This window comes from Trifolium pratense, linkage group LG5 (genome assembly GCF_020283565.1).
Source record: "Trifolium pratense cultivar HEN17-A07 linkage group LG5, ARS_RC_1.1, whole genome shotgun sequence".
Lineage (NCBI taxonomy): Eukaryota > Viridiplantae > Streptophyta > Magnoliopsida > Fabales > Fabaceae > Trifolium > Trifolium pratense.
The window spans coordinates 40,886,433-40,908,515 of record NC_060063.1 but is presented as its reverse complement, the minus strand read 5'-3'; the positions used below and the strand labels follow the sequence as shown (position 1 = coordinate 40,908,515).

At 33.0% G+C, this 22,083-nt stretch overlaps 1 protein-coding gene and 2 long non-coding RNA genes across 6 annotated transcripts; 2 read left to right on the top strand and 1 right to left on the bottom strand.

Moving 5' to 3' along the window:
* Positions 1-7,373: 7,373 nt before the first annotated feature.
* On the bottom strand, positions 7,374-10,362 carry LOC123883839. 2 transcript variants are annotated; one of them, XR_006800475.1, is made up of 4 exons: positions 9,510-9,891; positions 9,263-9,404; positions 8,996-9,177; positions 7,471-8,210 (listed from the first exon to the last, which is right to left on the bottom strand). It is a non-coding gene; the product is annotated as an uncharacterized LOC123883839 (long non-coding RNA). The 2 variants fall into 2 exon arrangements; XR_006800476.1 differs by having other exon boundaries at positions 7,374-9,177; positions 9,510-10,362.
* A 3,236-nt stretch (positions 10,363-13,598) lies between these two features.
* LOC123886671 (uncharacterized mitochondrial protein AtMg00810-like) lies at positions 13,599-14,182 on the top strand. Its single transcript, XM_045935967.1, has 2 exons — positions 13,599-13,730; positions 13,853-14,182. Exons 1-2 carry the CDS (start codon positions 13,599-13,601, stop codon positions 14,180-14,182), a joined length of 462 nt encoding a protein of 153 aa, XP_045791923.1.
* A 53-nt stretch (positions 14,183-14,235) lies between these two features.
* On the top strand, positions 14,236-18,140 carry LOC123883838. Of its 3 annotated transcripts, none has more exons than XR_006800473.1 (8): positions 14,236-14,955; positions 15,066-15,175; positions 15,268-15,339; positions 16,007-16,108; positions 16,280-16,356; positions 16,753-16,829; positions 16,947-17,574; positions 17,975-18,140. It is a non-coding gene; the product is annotated as an uncharacterized LOC123883838 (long non-coding RNA). The 3 variants fall into 3 exon arrangements; XR_006800474.1 differs by having other exon boundaries at positions 14,239-14,955; positions 17,475-17,574; XR_006800472.1 differs by having other exon boundaries at positions 14,240-14,955; positions 16,758-16,829; positions 17,475-17,574.
* The last annotated feature ends 3,943 nt before the right edge of the window (positions 18,141-22,083 follow it).

Here is a 22,083-nt window from a genome sequence, read left to right as displayed (position 1 = left end):
GTACAGCGGGCATTGGCAATTAATAATTATGTGTCCTAAGGACAATGTAATAGTTTGCCTTTGTTCATTACACCATAAGATACCTGAAGCAGCGAAGAGTGTTTTTACAAAGTAAGTTATTACGTTATTTAGTTTGCCTTTGTTTATCCACTTACTGCCTATTAAAGCATTGTTGATTTTTAAATTTTTGTAGTGCTTTTAAAGTTCATCAATTAGCAACATTTGGTAATAGAAAGAAGACTTCATGGATTTTTCCCAAAGTAAGTGTGGCGTAAATTTTAATATTTATTTACGTTAATAACACATAATGATTGATTCGTATTTTTTTTTTGGCATATATATATATGTATTAACATGTATTAACTAAATGTCATTTATATGTAGACAAGAGTACAGCCTAACAGCAATGACTGTGGATATTATGTAATGAAGAATATGATTGACATTGTCTCTGCTAGTATTACAAAGAATATGGAGGTATCGTATTTTTCTTTATCGTGCATATGTAGTAGTGAATGAATGATGATATATAGGTTGCTGTACGTGCATATTGTTGTATACTTAGTAGTGAATGAATGATGATATATAGTCTACCTGATGTCAATTATATAGACATTTGTATATAGGCACATGTGCTTGTTTTTTTTGCTGCTGTGCTTATTTTTTTTGCTGCTGTGCATGAGCCTTGTTACAAACCAGTAAACAAGCTTGCTGCTGTGCTTGTTTTTTTTGCTGCTGTTTGGTAAAGTTGGTCGGACGACTCAGATGTGTCTGAGAGTTATGACTTAAAATTTTGAATTGGACTTAACTATAAAATCGGTGATTACCATCTCTAGAAAGAGTGTGTAGCTAAATATGAGGACTCTTAGGACATACCTTTGCTTGAAGATACTTCCATTGCTAAGCAGAAGCTGTGGATAGTGTGTAGCTGAATCTATTTCTATAGAAACTACTTGACAGTTAGTTCTTATAGTTTGCATTGGCAAACAATTGGCTATGGCTTTGATCAAATCAGTGCGCTTGAAGCACCTAAATTCTTGATTAATCCTGCGTGCGTGCTTGCTGGTTCATAACATGTTGTAGTTTACATATGAATTATGTTATTTACATATTGTAGGTGTTCAATGATCCCACGGCATTAACAGAGGAGGAGTTGTATGATTTGCGAGACCGCTGGGCAACTTGTTTTCTTCAACTATATAATCCCGAGGTAGATTATGATGATGCCGACGAGAAAGATTAGGAGCTAGCTAGGTTTGTGTGAAGTTACAATGGACTAGTTATGATGATGTTTTAATTTGTATTTTGGATGGATTAGTATTAATTATTATGATGTTTTGTATTTTGGATTACAATGTGGTTGTACTTTAATGACATTATTACTATATATATGTTGAATGTTGAATGTTGAATTTGAATTTGGCTATGGATGTTGAATTTTAGTATTATGTTCTTGATGCAAGTTATGTTATATTGTTGGCATTGTGGGTTAGATTTTTTTAATAAAAAAAAAGATTTAAAGTATATATAAAAAAAAAAACGCAGGTTTTTCAAAAAAAGAAAAAAAATAAAGTTAAGATTTCACATCAGGTAGACTTGGTCAGATGTAAAAAGTCCAATTTAATTTTAAAAAAATAATATTTGAATTTCGCCTTGGTCAGAGGTAAAAAGTGTTTTTTTACATCTGACTACGCCAGATGTAAAACGTGTATACTTACTAAGTCTCGTGCGCCTACATCTGAAATTGTTCAGATGTAAAAAGTGGTTTTCGCCAGATGTAAAATAGCTTTTTTCTACTAGTGATAGAAGACATTCCCTTATAAATAGAGAGACTTGAGACACAAATTGGGTTAACTAAAAATATTCATAATAGAGCAGTGAAGCGAAAAGAGAGCAAGTAAGCAAGGGCATTCGTTGAGTTTAAAGAAATTCTGCAAAAATCTAAGGTAAGTGGGTGAGTGAGTTCACGTATAGGGCTAGTGTTAACCATGAGAGTAGTCGAGGGGACCTTGCCCTCCTTCGCTTTTCCATATTTTGTGCGCTTTGATTATAATTTGTTTTTAAAATTCATATTTTGTTGTGTTACGTACTGCCTTCTGGTGTTTTCGATCTTGTAAGGAGTGTGGTATAAATTGCAAATTAATTAATTAACTATGGTGTATATGGTGATTTTATCATATATTAATTTCTATCTTCATGATTCGGCTTATACACATATTTTTATTGTTGTGAACTTATATAAGTTAATTATATGTTAGTGCATATACTGTCAAACTTGAATTTAAATGGATTTTGCCAATTTCTATCGGTGGTATATCATATAGAGAAAACAACTATAAATATATAAGGCAGTTTACTAGTGTCTCGTTTCAGTCTATTATTGAGAATTGTGTTGAGTACTATAAAATTGATATTATTTGGTGTTGAGTTTAATCGGCGATGAGCTTAATCGATGACGAATTAATCGGTGATGAAATTACGTTGGGAAACGATGTTGGGAATTACGTTGAGAAACAATGTTGGGAATTACGTTGAGAAACAGTTTTAATGATGTTGGGAATTAAGTTGAGCTAACATTTTTAATGACATTGGGATGCCATGAATTTGAATGCCGAGTCTTGTTGTGTTTTTAATTAGCTATTTGCTAACTGACGCGCTTGTCTATTTAGTCGGTGTCCTCATATATGCTAAATTGTGTTTTGGTCCAGGAGTGCCTCAACTCTTTTATGTGTTTATGTTTTCTTATTCCCTATTCTTGTTGTGTTAATATACCACTATCTTGTATGAATATATTCTCACCCATTTGTTGTTGTGTTGTCCGGCTTGGCCCTGCGATTGTGAAATCGCAATATTTACAGGTTGTCGAGTTTTTCGAGTTCGAGAAGCCCGCTCTGATTGTGATACTTGGGAGGAGTCCTAGAGTCTATAATGTTATATTACTTGTAAACTCTGATAGTTATTCTACTTTATAGAATAAAAATTTAGTCATACTTTTTAAGGAAATAAAGTCTTTCTTTTTAGTTATTTAATTTTTAAAAATTCGGATCGTTACACATACACTTCATCATAGTCAATGCCTTCCTTTTGAAGAAAACCATTTGCCACTAATCTGGCTTTATGCCTTGTTATTTCACCTTGAGTACTCATTTTGGTTTTGTACACCCACTTCACAACAACAGCCTTCTTATTTGGTGGTAAATCAGGTAAAGACTAAGTTCCATTTTTCTCTATGGATTCCAGCTCTTCCTCCATGGCACTAGTCCATTTTGGATTTTTCAATGCTTCAATCACATTCACTAGTTCAACATCAACTAGAAAGATCAAATGAACAAGGTCAGCTTCATTTGTAACTCCATCATCTGGAGTTATCTCACATTCTTGTAGCCTTGCTGGCATGCTTCTTGTTCTACTTGATCTTCTATTTTCTGCTTGCTTGTGCTGCAAGTCCGAAAGATGGTGGCGAAGTTGCTGAAATGGCCATCCATTTATATATAATTCAATTGCATCATTTTAGTATTTTTATTTCAATTATTGAGTTAAACAATTTCTTTTGATTTTCGTGGTGATCATGAGGCGTTAAGACGCTTCCCTAGAATTGAAAATGTCTTCTCTAAGCTTACTGGATGGAAAATTGAAGGTGTAAAACGAGACTTGTCTGATATATGTGATACGTACTATTCGCATAAAGCCCTTGGAACAAAGAAATTGTGATCTATCAATGAAGTGGTGAATCACTTACTACATGAAGGATACCCCAAGTTACATTGCAAGAAGGGAAAAATAAAGGGCAATGAAGTTAAGGATGAAAACAGTAATCTTGAATCGAGGGGAAAAAGGAAGAGAAGAAAAAGAGAAAATAATGTTAAAGAAGTCTCAAGAAAAAGAAAGAATTGTATTTTTCTAATCGGTTCTTCTTCTCAAAAGACTGAGAAGAAGTCAATAATTTTAAGAGAAGTCTCACTTGAATCATTAGAAGTTAAAGAAGTCTCAAGAAAACGAAAGAACAGTGTTTCTTGGTTCCTCTTCTTATCAAAAGAACGAGGAGAAGTAAACAATTCTAAGAGAAGTCTCAGCTGAATCATCAGAAGTACAAATTGTCATTCCTTCTGATGATCAAAGATTGGAAGACATGTTATACAATTGTGCTGATGATAATGATAAATGCATAGTAGCTGTGCACAACAAAATGGACCAAAGTTTGGATGAAATTATAGAAGAATTTCCTGAATATGATGATTTAGCAAACCAGTTCTTTAACTAGTTTTCTCAAAAGACCGAGAAGGAGAACAATTACAATAAACATAGTGTTGAGAAACAAACTGGAAAACTAGAGCAAATAAGGACTACGGTGGATCTAAATTTAGTGTTGTTGTTAACCAACAAATAATGAATACATTTATTCATTTAGAATTTCTTGGAAGATCATGATCAATTGTAGTTGTTTCTTCTGTTTTTTTTTTGTTTTTTTGATCGGTTGTAGTTCTATAAATTTAATGAATGAAATTTCATCGTGCTTTTAAATTTTTTTAAAAAAATTGTGAAACTTTTAAGGTTGAATGGTTTTTATTGGAAAACTATGTTTGGTCGGATAGTCATTGAACAAGAAAATGTGGAATTAATTGATTAAAATAGAATCTATTTTAATCAACTACTTCAACCTTTTCTTGTTCAATGACTATCCGACCAAACAAAGTTTTACAATAAAAAGCATTCAACCTTAAAAGTTTCACAATTTTTTTTAAAATTTAAAAGCACAATGAAATTTCAATCATTAAATTTATAGAACTACAACCGATAAAAAAAAAAATAGAAGAAAGAACTAGACCAGATCATGATCTTCCAAGAAATTCTAAATGAATAAATGTATTCATTATTTGTTGGTTAACAACAACACTAAATTTTGATCCACTCCGGTGCTTATTTGCTCTAGTTTTCCAGTTTATTTCTAAACACTATGCATATTCAGGAAATTCTTCTATAATTTCATCCAAATCTTCGTCCATTTTGTTGTCCACAACTACTATGCATTTATCATTATCATCAACACAATTGTTTAACATGTCTTCCAATCTTTCATCATTAGAAGGAATGACAATTTGTACTTCTGATGATTCAGCTAAGACTTCTCTTAGAATTATTGACTTCTCCTCGTTCTTTTAAGAACCAAGAAAAACACTATTCTTTCGTTTTCTTGAGACTTCTTTAACTTCTAATGATTCAACTGAGACTTCTCTTAGAATTATTGACGTATCCTCGGTCTTTAGAGAAGAAGAAGAAGAACCGATTACAAAAACATTATTCTTTCTTTTTCTTGAGACTTCTTTAACATTATTTTCTCCTTCTTCTCTTCCTTTTTCCCCTCGATTCAAGATTACTGTTTTCATCCTTAACTTCATTGCCCTTTAATTTTCCCTTCTTGCAATGTAACTTGGGGTATCTTTCAGGAAGTAAGTGATTCACCACTTCATTGACAGATCGCAAATTCTTCGTTCCAACGGTTTTATGTGAATAGTACGTATCACATATATCAGCCAAGTCTCGTTTTACACCTTCAATTTTCCATCCAGTATTGGTAGTGTCATTTTTGAGTCGCAAAGTGCATTCGTAAAGGATGTGCAAATCCTCGATGGAATCCTCATTGCGAATGAGGTGGTTGATGAGGCGCGTAGGTATAACAAGGAATTGTTGTTATTAAAGGTGGATTTCGAGAAATCCTATGATTCGATGGACTGGGCTATCTGGATAATGTTATGGGACATATGTCTTTTTCGACGTTGTGGCGAAAATGGATTAGAGAATGTGTTAGCACGACGACAACGTCAATCTTGGTTAACGGTAGTCCCACTGATGAGTTCCCTCTTGAGAGGGGTTTAAGACAAGGGGATCCACTTTCTCATTTTCTTTTTCTTCTAACAGCCGAAGGTTTGAATGTGATGATGCATGCTATGGTTGAGAGTAATTTGTTTACGGGGTATAATGTTGGAGAACAAAATCATGTTTCGGGTTTCGGTCTCACACCTTCAGTTTGCCGATGATACGCTGCTGGTCGGGTCTAAAACCTGGGTGAATGTCCATGCGCTTTAAGCCGTCTTGGTGGTGTTCGAGTCTATGTTGATTTTGAAGGTTAATTTCAACAAGAGTTTGCAGGTAAGGGTTAATATCCCTGATTCCTAGTTACATGAGGCCGCATAGGCTCTGTGCTGTAGAGTGGGAAATGTGTCTTTCCTTTATCTAGGTTTCTATTGGTGGTGATCCGCGTCGTTTGGCTTTTTGGGAACCGATGATAGCTCATATAAAGAACATGTCATATGGATGGAAGAGTCGCTTCCCTTTTTTTGGCGGTCGTCTGATCTTACTCAAGTATGTCTTAACCTCTCTACTTGTCTATGCTCTTTCCTTCTTCAAGGATCCCTCAAGTATAATCTCTTCTATTGAATCTTTTCTGATTAATATTTTCTTGGGGGGGGGGGAGTGAGGATCGTAGGAAAATCCCTTGGATCAGTTGGAAAACTATTTGTTTACGTAAGGAGTATGTAGGGTTAGAGGTTAGACAATTGAGGGAGTTTAACTTAGCTCTTTTCGGAAAATGGGTTCCGAGTGCTGGCAGCTAGGTATTGGGTCGAGAGAGAAAGAGTGAAAGATGGAGAGAGGAGAGGGTCTGCGTGGTGGAGGGAGATTGTGAGAATCTTGGAGGGTGCTGATGGTGTAGGGTTGTTTCAAGAGAGTGTTTCGAAGAAGGTTGGGGATGGGTCTGATACCTTGTTTTGGACTGATCCATGGCTAGGGGATAGTTTTTTGTGGGTGAGTTTTAGGCATGTTTGACTTAGCGGAGAATAAAGCAGCTTTAGTAGCAGAGATGTCTTTGTTAGGGTAGGGGGCTGGTAGTCAAACGTGGGTTTGGAGGAGGCAGTTGTGGGAGGAGGAGAAGTTAGGATAGTGTCAGGCCTTACTACCTACTATCTCTTTGTAGGATCATATTTCAGACAGGTGGCAGTGGGTGCCAGACCCTAATCACGATTACTCTGTTCGTGGCGCGTATCAGTTATTGATTTCTTAGGATATGGTCAATTTAGATGACGGTCACGGTCTTATATGGCACAGACAGGTTCCTTTAAGGTTTCGATTCTTGCATGCAGACTTTTGAGGGATAGGTTTCCAACGAAGAAAAACTTGGTTACTTGAGGAATCATTTCAGCCGACGTTTGCTATTGTGTATCTGGATGCAGCGATGTTGAATCGACGCATTATTTATTTCTTTCACTCAGCCAGTAGGTGGTCAGCGAGCATGGCGGTCCTTTATGCAGCTTATTTGGCTCGCTTGTGTCTGGAACACAGCTTCTTCTTTGCACCAAATGCTAGATAAGGTCAAATTATTTTCTTATTGGTGATTGAACTCGACAAATGTAACTTTAGTCTCAAATTTTCATTGTTGGTGGTTGACTCCATTGCTATATATGGGTTTCGACTGATTGTATTCCATTTTGACCTCTTCAACAAAAACAAAAAGCTTGGAGAAGACATTTTCAATTCCAGGGAAGCGTCTTAATGCCTCCTGATGTGAAACCCCAACTAAATTGACTAGAATATTTAATAATTGAAATCCGAGCACCTTAAAATTCAAAAATAATTTATTGAATTTACAAGATATCACAAGAACAATGTGAAAATCCAGTACAATACAAACGAAAGAGAATTGTATCTCAACTTAACAACTTAACAAATTGTATCCCAACTTAACAGCTTAACGAAAGTCTTCTAATCCGATAATCCAAGCGCAACGTCGATCATCGGTTCCTGTCTGGTCCTTGCTCAGGTTAACCTATTTACCTAAAAAAAATTGAAGGGCGTGGGATGACACTACTAAGCCTCAGTGAGTTCCTACTACCCAACTACTGGTGACTACACCAGGGGAACTAAAACTAATAGTTTCTAACATAACCTGATCCTGAACTTCTAATAGTACTAATCTTGACATAATTCATAACATAATAATATAAAGCAGTAAAGGTGTACCGCTTATTATTATCTTGTCAATATTATCCGCATAGGGTCACTTCGAGGCAAGCGGGTCCCGGAGTGCCTAGTCCTCGTACTACCGATAATAATATACGTCGGGTTCCACCTCAGCTTGCAGTTCTTATTAAATTTCTCGGATTCTGAAATGATTCTCATGACATGGTAACTAATGTTCATAATCTTGAATGGTTATCCTGCACAAAGAAAAGAAAACCTTCTCGAGGGTATTTCTAACAATCCTGAATATCCTGATTCAATTGTCTAACTGATTTTAATACATGTACGAAAGTCCGTAATCGTGGAATTCTAGTCACTTATAGTTTTTATAAAATAATGTTCATAATGGAGGATTTTCAGTTGAAATAAAACGGTTATTATACCTCCTATATATAAGCCAAAAGGTTTTTAGTAAATTATTTTGTTTGCACCGGTTCAAGGGTTCTATGTACCGATGCATATAATCCAGTTTTTAAGAAAGCAAGATATTTGACTTATATGCATCGACACAAGTTTGCCTTGTAGAAATTCAAACTCACCCAGGACATGCTTAAGCCGGTTCACACAACGTTTGTACCGATGCAACATTTCCCAGATTTTAATAAAATACATTATGCGCTTATGCACAGGCTCATTCAAGGCATGAACCGGCTCATGAGGCGCATAAGACACATTTTTGCTTCACAAGGAAACTTATGGATCAATGCAAGCTCTGGTTGAGCCGATTCAACCACGGAATCCTGCATAACTCAACATAGTGTTTATGTCCAATTCAGCTTATATAATTATACTTCGTACTAAATTCCACATATTACAGTCAATTCAACATGCAGGGCTTATTTAAGTGGTTAATTAATCAGTTAATGAGTTATTCTAATTTAATCCTAAACATAACCAAACTTAAGTTGTCATGCATAGTTTAATATTTGGGGAAAACTATGAACTACTCTATTAAGGTGAAATTGAACTTAAGGGAACCCACCTGAATTGATAGCAATTCCGAACTGTTTCACACGCTTATAATCATCCGTTTGAGCCGCTCAAAATGCAAACCCGTAGCCCATAAAAACAAAAAAAAAATCAGATTTTCTGCACAATTCCTTCTACTGACTTCCAACTTCAAAAATGGCTACCAACCTCATCCCTCGTCCAAAAATTATAAAACTGATATCATAACGACCATATTTGAGTTAGCTATACACATAAACAAACAACATATCATTCGGAGTTACAAAGAGAGAACAATTACCTTTTTAGGGAAGGTCTGTCCTTGAATACGGGTTTAACCCAAATTTCTTCAAAAATCCACAATCAAAACTTCAAGCTTCCATCTTGTGCCCATGTTCTTCTGCTCTAACATACTTATTCAGTGCTAATTCTTCTCTCTAACTCTTAAAAGGTGATCACATGCAAATAACCCAAATGAGCATAAACTTAAGAATGAGTTTAGGCTTCATTGGAAAGGAAAGGAATGAAATTGGAGTTATTGATCTTACCTTAGATTTTTGAACAAACATCTCAATCCAAGAGGGGTCTACACATGCAGTGGCTAGGACTTAGATTACATCACTTCAAATCTTGAATCTAAAGAACAATCTCAAACATGCATGACTAGAAATAGGTTATTTGTGAGAGTTTGGAAATTTGTTGGATATGGCTGCAAGGGAAGAGATGAGTGAAGCTTCTTCTTTGGGAGATTGATTAAGATGGAAGAACATGTGTGTAGAGACACACGCAAGGCTCAAAGCTTCCAAAATGGAGTAAAATGATTTTGTTGTTGTTGCTGAAGCTTTTGCGTGAGAGAGAAGAGTAAAAGGTTGTTTTCTAACTTTGGAAATGAATAATGAATAATGAAGGAGACTGGTAGTGGTTTGTAGGGGTGGACAATGGGTCAGGGTGGGCCCAAAATGTCCATCCGACCCAAACCACGTGTGTTATTACAAGGTCCATATCGACCGATATTTTATTTCGGTTTTTCGGGCTGCGGTTTTTCGGGTTCATCGAATCATTCGGTTTGGTCTGTACGGGTCATGAATAAGAAGAAAGATGAGAAAGAAAAAAATCAAACAAAGTAACCAATCTTCTCTAGAAAAATAGAATAACATATCAAAAACTAAAAAATCCGGATCTGTAAAAAATTCAAACAAACAAAAGCAATGACAAACATTTAGATCTGCAAATATATAGAGTTGTTTTGAGAGACATAGAGTAGAAAAAAAATTGTTGGAGAGGAACAAGAAGAATTCACAAACAAAAAATGAGAGTAGAAGAAATTAGAAGAGAAAGTTTGGGACTTGAACTTGAAAGAGAAAACAGAGAAGGGATGAGTGCACAGCGGCTGCTGCTAGGGTTTGGGGATAACAAAGTGTGAATGAGAGAGAAAATAAAGTGAATCTGTGTGAATGTTATACAAACACGTCATATAGATATTATTAGTAATAAAAAATAAAAATAAAATATTAAACATGGGTTTGTTCGGTTACCCATGGTTGGCAAATCCAAAACCGAACCCGACCACTACAATCCACAAGAAACCGAACTTTGGGCTTTTTGAACTCGTTTTGCATATGAACCCGATCCGTTTCGGTTTTTTTAATAATTTTTTGAGGTTTGCGTTGGGCTTTCGAGTTTTGTCCATCCCAAGTGTGTCTTTAAAGGGAGAGGTGGGCTCTACTTCTTATGTTTGGAGTTTGTGATTGGATATTGGGAGAGGAGTAAATTTGAAGTTGGCGTGAGAGAGAAAATAAAAGGCTAATAGGTTCTATATGTAGTTCAATGAAAGAATGGTTTTACTGCTTGTTTCCAATTAAATCATAACTATTATCTCTTCTAATAATTAGAGTGGGTTGTTACACCTGATCACCAAGAAAATCAAAAGAAATTGTTTAACTCAATAAATAAAATAAAAATACTAAAATGATTCAAATGAATCATATAAATGGATGGCGATTTCAGCAACTTCACCACTATATCTTCCAGGTTCATTGGGCTCATCTGACAGTGCAATTGCAAATTGATTAGGCTCTTTTGGATTTGCTACAACAACCAGAGGGTACACATTTTGGCTGCAAAAAATATGATAATGAAATGCAGTAAGTTTATCAATGTCAAATATATATATATATATATATATATATATATATATATATATATATATATATATATATATATATATATTACAATGCATAATTTGTATAAAGATGTACTCCTAAATCAAAATAGAGAAGCACTCCTTATAAATTATAATTACTACTTTCTGAGATCCGTAAACCATGCTATCATGATAAGAATGTCAAGATCAAATTGAAAATAGTCCGTAATCCTCAAAATAAAAGCAATTAATTCGACAAAAATATTGATAAATACGAATGAGAATATATATTATTTTCCCAATAATTAAATTGAGATGAAAATCATGTGTTTTTTGTATGCTTACCTTTTTGCTCACATCTAATCAAAATAATCATAGTTGTTGAAGATTTATTTTGATATGCCAGAGAAAGAGTAGAGATATATTATGACAATGGTAATGGTTTCCATTTGATAAAGAGCTGAACAATAGTCCATAAACTTGGTTTTGTTTCCTCCCTCATAGATCTAGAGAGTGGGGGGAGCGATATGAATGATATTAGGGGATGCGCCGCTACTTCTATTGTCAAAGAGATCCGACCACCCATTTATAAAGAGTCGAAAGTATTGGTATTAGGGTTAAGATTTCGCTTATTTATTGTAAAATAAATAAATAAATTAGAGATGATAAAGTTATCTTTAAATTATTTCTCCAAAATAAATTTCACACTAAATATATCAATATCATATTTTATCATTTATTTTTATTTATTTTTTAACTAAGATCATAATTGCATCAAAGAAAATAGTAGGCATCTGAACTATGTTGTCTCCCTAGTAAGCCCTAATCTTATGTCAAATGTTCATATTATATACAAAGATAGGGGAACAAAACTTTGCCCAAAATAAGAAATAAAAGTTAAAAAAAAATAAAAAAATAAAAGGAAACAAGAGCAAGAGCAAAAGAAGAAAATTAATTTATTGTGTTTTTTTTGGGGAAATTTATATTGTTTTTTTTTTGCTTAAATATCACATTAGTCCATGTATGTTCCCGGTTTTTTGGTTTTAGTCCCTGTATATTTTTTTTTTTTAAACAGTTCGTACATGTCCAATTCCTTTTGGTTTTCGTCCCTCCCCTCTCAAAAATGCTGATGTGGCTAACGGCAGGACATGTGGCATGCTGACGTGGCAAATGAAGGACCAAAACCAAAAAATAAAGTTTAAAATTCCTAAAATAAAAAAAAAACAAAAAAAAATTTGTTTTTACTTTAGCGTTTTTTTATTTTAAAAATAAATAATTTTTTTTTATGTAAGACAAGTTATATTATTAACAACTTTTTAGTGCCTTTGGTCACTTGTTATTAGTTTGTGAAATATTAAGGCTCTGTTTGGATTAGCTTATTTTTGAACTTATTCAAATAGCTTATACAATATAAATTAGTTTTTATGCTATTTTATAAGTTCACACTAGTGAAAATTGTATTTACAAGCTATTTTATCATAAACTACCTTGACAAACTTATAATACTCCCTATTGGTGAATTAAAATAAATGTATAATAGGAAAATAAGGTGCAAAAATACACTTTCTTAATATTATTTTTTTTCTTCTAAAATGTAAGTAATTTGAAACGGGTGGAGTAATACATAAAAATTGCATAAGTTGTTGCATAAACTCAAAAATAAGCTAATTCAAACGGGGCCTAAGTTGATGTGCAATTTTGAGCACACTGTCATTATAGCCAGAGTTTTTAGCATGTCCTACACCAATTTTAGCACACTGTGAACAAGTTTTTACACTATAGGCTTATGGTTTTAGCACGCTTATATATATTTTAAATTTTGTTTTTTATTTGAAATAAATTGGTTTTTTTAAAAGTAAAAAATGTTAAAAATTTGCTTTTTTTATAAAAAAAATATTTTAGTAATTTTGTTTTTTGGTTTTGGTCCTTCATTAAATATTTTTTATTTTGGTCCTTCATTTGCCACTTCTGCATGCCACATGTCATGCCGTTAGCCACATCAGTATTTTTGAGAGGGGAGGGACGAAAAGCAAAAGGAATTGGATGTGCAGGGACTGTTTTAAAAAAAAAACATACAGGGACTAAAACCAAAAAAACGGGAACATATAGGGACCAATGTGATATTTAAGTTTTTTTTTTTTTTCACTTCTCAGGTTAATTAGTGGTAAGAAGTGTTGAAGAGATATTCCAAAATTTTATTGATGTTTTAATGATAAAAAATTTAATGTCTTAAGAATTATTTATGATTCTTATATAAGGTATACAAGCTCAAAAAGACGCTATATGGCTTGAAACAAGCTCCCAAAACTTGGTATAGTAAGATTGAATCTTACTTTGCTCAAGAAAATTTTGAGAAATGCCCTCATGAACATACCTTGTTTGTCAATCAACTGATCAAGGAATAGTCAGTTTGTATGTAGATGACCTCATATACACGGGAAATGATGAAGAAATGTTTCAAAGTTTTAAAGCATCTGTGAAAAAAAAGTTTGCAATGACTGATTTTGGAAAGATGAGATACTTTCTTGGGGTTGAAGTAAAACAGTGTGATAGTGGAATTTTTATCTATCAACAGAAGTATGCTCAGGATATAATTCTTATATTTGGAATGGAGAATTGTAACAAAGTATGTAGTCCAATTGTTCCTGGTAATAAACTCATAAAAGATGAAAATGGAAGTCCCTTCGGGGACATCCGATAAAAAAAGATCAAAATGGATGAACTGTTGATGCAACTATGTACAAACAGTTGATTGGAAGTCTTGTGTATCTACTTGCTACTAGACCAGATGTTGCATTCTCTGTGTGTTTAATAGCAAGGTATATGGAGCTGCCTACAAAAATTCATTTGATTACAGCTAAAAGAGTGCTTAGATACCTTCAAGGCACCTTGAATCTTGGCATTTTGTATACAAAGAGCAATGACAGTGAGCTCAAAGGTTGGACAGACTCTGATTATGCTGGTGACATAGATGATAGAAAGAGTACATATGGCTATGGGTATATGTATGGAAATGGAGCAGTGTACTGGTCTTCAAAGAAGCAAGCTATTGTCATTTGTCACTTTATCCACAACTGAAGCTGAATTTGTAGCTGCAGCATCTTGTGCTTGTCAACGTGTATGGCTGAGAAGAATCTTAGAGCAACATAAGCAGACACAATTGACTGGAACTGTGATTTTTTGTGACAATACTTCCTCAATCAAGCTTTCAAAAAATCTTGTCATGTATGGTAGATGCAAACATATAGATGTCAGATATCATTTTCTCAGAGATTTGAACAAAGATGGAACTGTGCAGATGAGTTTCTGCTCATCACAAGATCAGATAGCAGATATCATGACCAAAGCATTGAAGCTAGAAACATTCTGCAATTTGAGAGCTAAATTGGGAATGTGTTATTTGATTGAAGTAACTAGATGATGATGTGTTTGTAATCTGTACTTTAAACAAGTTCAGATTAGGAGAGGATGTTAAGCAATGTAAAAGCACCATTAATGGCTTCCATTCACAAATCGTTCGATCCTTCAACAATAAATCATTCTCAGAAATCCTTCATTTCAGAATTGTTCAATCGAGTTTCAGAATCGTTCAACCCTAGTTTCATTTCAACAAAGCTTCGATTCAATTTCTCAGAAATCCTTCATTTCAGCATCATTCAACTTGAATTGTTCAATTGAGTTTCAAAATCGTTCAACCCTAGTTTCAACAAAGCTTCGATTCAGCTTCTCAGAAATCCTTCATTTCAGCATCGTTCAACTTCAGAGTTGTTCAATTGTGTTTCAGTTATCTCATTCGGAATCGTTCACGGTTCATCACTCATTTAACCTTCAAATTCTTCGTTGGTAATTAGGTATATCAAATTTATTTATTCATTTGTTATATGTTTTGATTGAGTATGAACAATTAGGGGTTTGAAAAATTTATTTATTGCTTTGTTGTATGTTTTGATTGAGTATGAAGACTTAGGTATTTCAAACTTTCCGACGGCCGCAATGTTGAGACAAAGCTAATATGAACAGAGCTAATATGAAATGATTAATTCACACTGTAATGAGCTTTTCAATGTTGAGGTAGATAGGGTTTAAATTCTTTGCATCTTAGTTTCTTAAATCAGTGTTCTATCTCACTAACCTATGATATCATTTATTCATTTCTTTTATAGATTTTGGAGGAAGGTAGTGGAATAAAGAATCGTGTTGTTTGACATAGATCAAAGCTCGAACTTTACACAGAGGTTTGCATCTAAATTAAAGCTTATTTGCTTGTTTTGAATTCTGGTTTTGTATTTGTGTTTTGATGGATAGGGGTTTTGTTCCTATTAATTAATAGTGAAAATTAATGGTTTTCCTTTGTGATTTCTCATTAGTCTCAATCACTACTTGACCATTATTTGAGCTTAAAATTAATTTTCCGGGTCTGTACCAAATGAGATTCATAAGCTCAGGTACATTAGTTGACATTACTATAAGTTTTTGATCTAATAAGAGCTATATGGGTTAACATTATAGTATTGTTATTGACATTGAACCAAATATGAAGCAAGTAGAAGATAAAGTGATGTTGGTATTTTGGATTTGGTTTTGCTTTTCTACACTTTCACTTTCCAATCAAGTGACTAATTTATACCTATAATGAATGTCAATGACCTTTTTCAATAACTTTGTGGATCAATACTTTGCTTTTGCAAAATTTCATGTTTCAGTTTCTTTTGGACTCTTCTGCATTTGTTTTGATCATTTTTGTGTTGTTTTGAAGTATGTTAGTTTGATGAGGATGTTAAGATGTTAGATTATTAGGACACTGAGTTGTTCATGAGCCTGCATGATCTAGAGTTTTACTGCTATGAATTTTTAAATTATGCTTTTGAAACAACTGAAGACTGAATATACTTACTGCTCTAGTGTAACAGGATCTCATCTTGGGCATGCGGTTTTACACGAACTGTTGTTCTTCAATATCTCATCTTGGGCCTGCGGTTTTACACGAACTGTTGTTCTTCAATGGTACTCTATTTAGTACAAAATAATGTCAAGTATCTTACATTAAAATAAGATTTTGTTCTTACACAAGTATCTTGAGCTCTACATGCTAATCTGCACATTCTTACTAAATAAACATATCTTGTTATGAATTTTAAAGTTCAAATTGTTAATTTGTGGATGATTTACCTCCAGATTCTATCCTGGTGTTACTGATGCATTAAAATTTGCAAGCACAAGAGTGTACAATGTACATTGTCACCACAAAACAGGTCTGACTTCTCTCTCTGCTCCTACCATGAAGACAATAGTCCTAATCCTATGACATGCCATTATTTATACTTTTGCCAATAATTAGCATCTGATAAAATTTATGAATGTGAATTTTGTAAATGTTAATTACCATTGCCAATAATTAGGATATGACACAAATTCCTAATTGGCAACATCTGATTTATCATATTTCACAGACCCTGAAATGAAACTAAATTTGCAATAGCTGGTCATACTTGGTCTATGTACTCATTGAAGGATTAGTAATAGTAATAGTGGATATGCAATCACACATGCTGCATTAAATTGTAGTACATGAACACTAACTAGGATTCTTTGTTTTGCATATGATACTTTTTTTTGAGCTTCCATTCACTTTAATTTCACTCCTTAAGTTTAGCAGCGGTAGTACAAAGATAGGACCTCGTAAGAATTCAATGACTTATGCAGAGAAAGGAGTGCTTCATTTTGGGTAAGCTGCTCTTTTTTACCTGACGCTATTGTGCTATTAATTAGTCTGGCTTGATCATGAATAAGGTTTGCTTGCTGCATTTTGGTTTTACAATACCAAAGTTTTCTGGTTTGGCAGGTTGTGAACATGTTTGTTCTTTCTGATTAATAAATTGGTAATTAGGTATATATTTTGATTATTCAAATTAGGTATTCCAATTATTTATTCATGTGAGTGTTTTGGTAGATTTGTATGTTTTGATTACATCAACCGACATTACTATAAGCTTTTGACGAAAATTAGTAATATGACCAAAATGCTCAAACATGTTTGACTAATTTCCTTTGGTGGCTAATCTCTAATGAGAATAACATCTTTATATGAGAATGATTGGAAAGTGAAAGTGTCGAAATGCAAAGTGAATTGTGAATGAATGTTAAGGACCTTTTTCAACAACTTAGAATAATTCTACTAGATGCAACTGTGTTTAATATTAATATTATCAATCTAGTACTTTTACTTAAACCTTTAATTCCAATCCAATATTCTTGTTCAGATTCACAAAAGCTTGAACTAAGAACACCTTTCTGATTGATACCCTGTTCATAATGTTAGCTACACTTATCCACACATTGTAGTAACTGATCCATGTGTTTGAGTTTCAAGATGGCTTTGTGAATAGCATGGACTATCACCTGAACGAAAAGACAGTTGGAAAGCATCTAACCATGATTTTGAGGAGAAATATGCATTCCTCTTGACCAAGGTTTTTGTTTCTCATAACTATTTTTGCACATGAATGTATGTCGAGTATTGTATCTTCTTTTGGTTTGAAATATTCATATGCTTAAATGTAACATCTTTGGTTTCTAATTCATTGCAATCCATTTATATAATTTGTTCTATTCTAAGTTTTCATGCTGGCATTAATTAACTACTATTTTTGTTTCGGTAATGATGAATTTGGATGTCATATCCAAGGTATTCTTATGTTTATGTTTATGGGGCTGCTAATTTATATACAGTGTAAATTATATGTTCTTCAATTTGATAGTTTACATGTATCTTGAGTGCAGGCTCAACAGAGGACATTTTTTAGACTATATACTATCTTGAGTGTAAATAATTTGTTTTATTCTAACTTTTCTCTTTTTGGAGTTTTGCAGAGATGTCATTACCGGCTTTTCAAAACTTCACAACCATTACTAGTTTTGAACAACTCCACCGCGTAAGAGCGGTCAACACCAACTCTACTCAACCATTTTGTCATAGCTTAGACAAATTTTGAATTGGAGTTTCTTAATGATTAATACGTTTTGATGATTTGATTTATGTAGTGGTTTGGGGCAAATTGACTTGTTTTATTATTGTATATAAATAAGCACTTATTTATGCTATAAGTGCTTAATTTAGTTGTTTAAAAAAAAGTTGTTTATCCAATCAAGGCCTTAGTATCCTCTTGTTCCTTCATATCAAATTCAATCTTAATAACAGGAAAAGTTATAAACTAAAAAAAAAAAAAAAAAGGAAAGCTATAAGCTAAAAAAAAAAGCATAATTTTTTTTAATTAAAAAAAAGAGTTGCGACGGTTTAAAACCGTCGGTAAATCAATATTTACACACTGGCGACGGTTCTAAACTGCCGCAAAAGGGTGATATAAATTACGTAACACCTTCGATTTTGCGACGGTTTAAACTAATGTTGCCACGGTTTTAAATGGACGCTACACAAAATGCGACGGTTTGTGCGGCAGTTCATTAAACCGTCGCTGTATAGTACTACCGACGCTAGGATTCACGACCTTTCATCAACTGTCGTAACATACTCTTGCGACGGTTCAAAACCGCCGCTAACTGCTTGCAGAACCGTCGCAAACTGGCTAATTTCTTGTAGTGATTAGACTAAAATTGTTTAGTTTTGTAGCTTGCTTGTATGTTAGGCGCCCATAAGCTAGGCCTAAGCACATGAGCCAGCTTAGCTTGTGTTACAAGTTAGTTAATTTGTTAGGCCGTGTTTGTCTTTGTGATTCTTATTGTAATCCCTATACAAGGGCACCTTGTATGTTGATCAATGCAATGAAAACTTTTCCCTTTCTCCTAACATAAATCACACCGCAACAGCTATAATCTATAACACAACATACGCAGCATCCAATTTAACGCGATTGCAACCACGATCGCGACTGTTATTTAAGACCTTGCGATATATTATTAATTTAAGAATAGATGGTTCATAGTACAAACAACTAATCAATTTTGATTATTGGTTCAAATCAGACGGCTAAGACATACAGCTAGTGATGGGGAAACCATGTCTAATCCAAATCGGTATTTATGTTCCCTCAATTTCTTGAAATTAAGCAAGCACATTGGGCATTCCCTCAATTTCGGTGAATATAAAAAAAAAAAAAAAAATAAACCAATTAAATCTAGGTGATCAACCCTATAAAAATAGTTTGTAAGAAATGCCAAATACTTCTACCAAATTTAAAAAATAAAATAAAAATCAATATAAGACTATATAACATAACTTTTTTTTGTTATACTAAAAAATCTAGCAGATATAAAATTCACAAATTAACCATTAAGAATTGCGAATTCGAACTCAATTGGTCCAAGCAACTCATGTAAGGGCTTTAGACCATAAGAACAACATTTTTAGCTAGTGAAAAAGGCCTCATACAAGTAATAAGGTCAATAGTCCAAAGAATCAAAAAGAAGTTTACTGTGAGAAAAAAAATCTCCCATCAAGAATCAACCATAAAACAAATTAACAATTCTTGATTTTTTTTGTTTGATCAGATTTATTATATATGAGAACTTTTTTTTTGGTTACATTATATATGAGAACTGTATCATCTATCACTTTTATTTTAATAAAAATATTATTATTAAACATATCAATAATATTAAATTTTTTTAAGAGTACACTTTAGGCCTCATTGGGTCTGTCCTAAACATATCAATTATCAACATACAAAGCAACTATACTAAGTAATATTTTTAAATCGCAATAAACTACATAAATTGAATCAACTCTAACCATATTGGTTTGGTTTAGATGACTTTTTAAAAACCAACTGAATTAAACATAACCACATGTATTTTTGTCTTGCAATTTAGATGACTTTTATTTTCAAAATCGAATCAAACCGCACTACGAACCGCTTACTAACGTTTTGATTACTTTATGGAAATAGAATTATGTGATTCACGATCTGTTTAAGCATCTAGAACAGAAATTAACAATGTCTATACTACTTTCCAAAAAGAAAGTAGCACTACATGTATAATATACATATAATATGGTAGGGATCAAATTAAATCAATGTAACATTTGAGTAATGCTACACCGCTCAATAACGCTTTAATAAATATAAATTTTATAAAATTCATCGTTGAATTGAAAGTTTATATCGAATGGATCATCTATGTTAAATTTTAAAAAAATCTAAAATCATTTGATATGTTATTGAGGTCGATCAAACGATTTTAGATTTTTATAAAATTTAACATAGATGATCTATACGATATAAACTTTTAATCCAACGGTGAATTTTGTATAATTTATATTCGTTAAAATGTTATTTAGTGGTGTAACATTACTCAAATGTTACACCGATGTAATTTAATCCATCCTCTATATAATATAATGATAAAAATTTATCAGCGTGATTTATGGAATGGACATGGACGTGTAATTAGAGTATTATTTTTTTGTCCATAAGTCCTAGCTTAACTAAAAAAATGTCGAAATAATTAGGTCGAACGTCGTAACCCGAATTTAGTCCCGGGATCTCGCAATTATATGTGAGTTTAATTTCAGTGAATTACCACTTCATCTATGACAAAAAAATAAAATATTATTATTTTCTCCGGTCTTTATTGTAAGAAAACTTTTGCTTGATAGCTTTATTGAAAAACTACTACATTTAAATTAAAAATTTTAGATACATTAATTTTCCAATAAATTTAATTTTTTTTTTTTATAATATGAATCAGAAAAAATATACCGTATAAATCTAAGTAAAAAAAAGTCGTGATTTCGTTGTCTATATTATTTTTATATAAAACAAATTTTTATTGTCGTTATGCGTGAGCGCGACCATTTAAAGTAGATTACGTTCCCCTAGGCGGTGAGTATGGCCAAGTCTCTTACATCCGGGACATACCCCACCCTTTAGACATTAGGGTCTATTTAGTTCAATCGAACCGACATGTAAGCTATTAAAAATTCACATAGACGAAGAAAAGAATATTTTTTTTTTTTGAAAAAGCTAAAATGAGATATATTAATAAACAGCCTTCTCAGCACATGATGTGCCAAAATAGACTAAAAAGTTTACAACATGTCAAAATAGACTAAAAAGTTTACAAATCATACAAGGCCCAAACATAGCAAAGGACTAGACCACCAGTTATGGTAGTTTAAGACTAAAGTAAAACTCGTCGACTTCAACCACCGATAAGAAATAAGCTTAATCTTGTCCAACATCTGATGCAAAGTACAAGGTGAGCCACCGAACACTCTATGGTTTCTCTCTGTCCACACTACCCAAACACTGGCCAACCAAATGAGCTGCAAAAAAGACCGTCGAACTCTAGATCCACCAGCTGAAGAAGTAAACTGAACAAAGTGATCCCGAATAGAAGTAGAAGCTGTCGGAGAGATGTCAATCCAAGTGCAAACAAGAGTCCAAAGAGAACCAAATGTGCTACATGAGATGAATAAGTGTTGTGCCGATTCGGCCTCCCCACATCCAGATACACAAAAGTGAGCTGCAAAAGATAAGATGCCTCGAATAACCAGATTTGTCTTCTGTACTTATAGTATTCAATTTTACAATTTCTATATTTCTATCAATTAAATTACGATTTGTGAACATATAAACAAGAGGTTATATTAGAAGGAAAAGTAGACAACAAGATTTTAATTCTCTTACGTTCAAAATAAGATTTTAATTCTCTATTTATTTTGTTTAAGAAGTTTTTTTTTTATAATTAACTATAAATTTGGTTTATAAAAAGGAGAAGAGATTTTAAAACCAAATTACTTTGGTACTAATATATATCCTATAATTTTACACTATTATTTTAGAACTATTTACTTCATAAACACCTAAACATGAAAATTCAATAAACACAAAAATGCTGTAAATAATTGAATACAAAAATAGTATCTATAAATCAAGTAATATTTTTTCAATTGTAATGATTGATCGAACCCAGACTCTAAAATTATAAATATTCTCTTTGATACAGATTGAATTAACTTA

Bases quoted from the DNA above. Each gene is read 5' to 3' on its own strand.
- LOC123886671 (XM_045935967.1), top strand. From the start codon at position 13,599: ATGACTGATTTTGGAAAGATGAGATACTTTCTTGGGGTTGAAGTAAAA. The intron at 13,731-13,852 runs GTATGTAGTCCA...ATGTACAAACAG, and splicing joins GAATGGAGAATTGTAACAAA to TTGATTGGAAGTCTTGTGTA.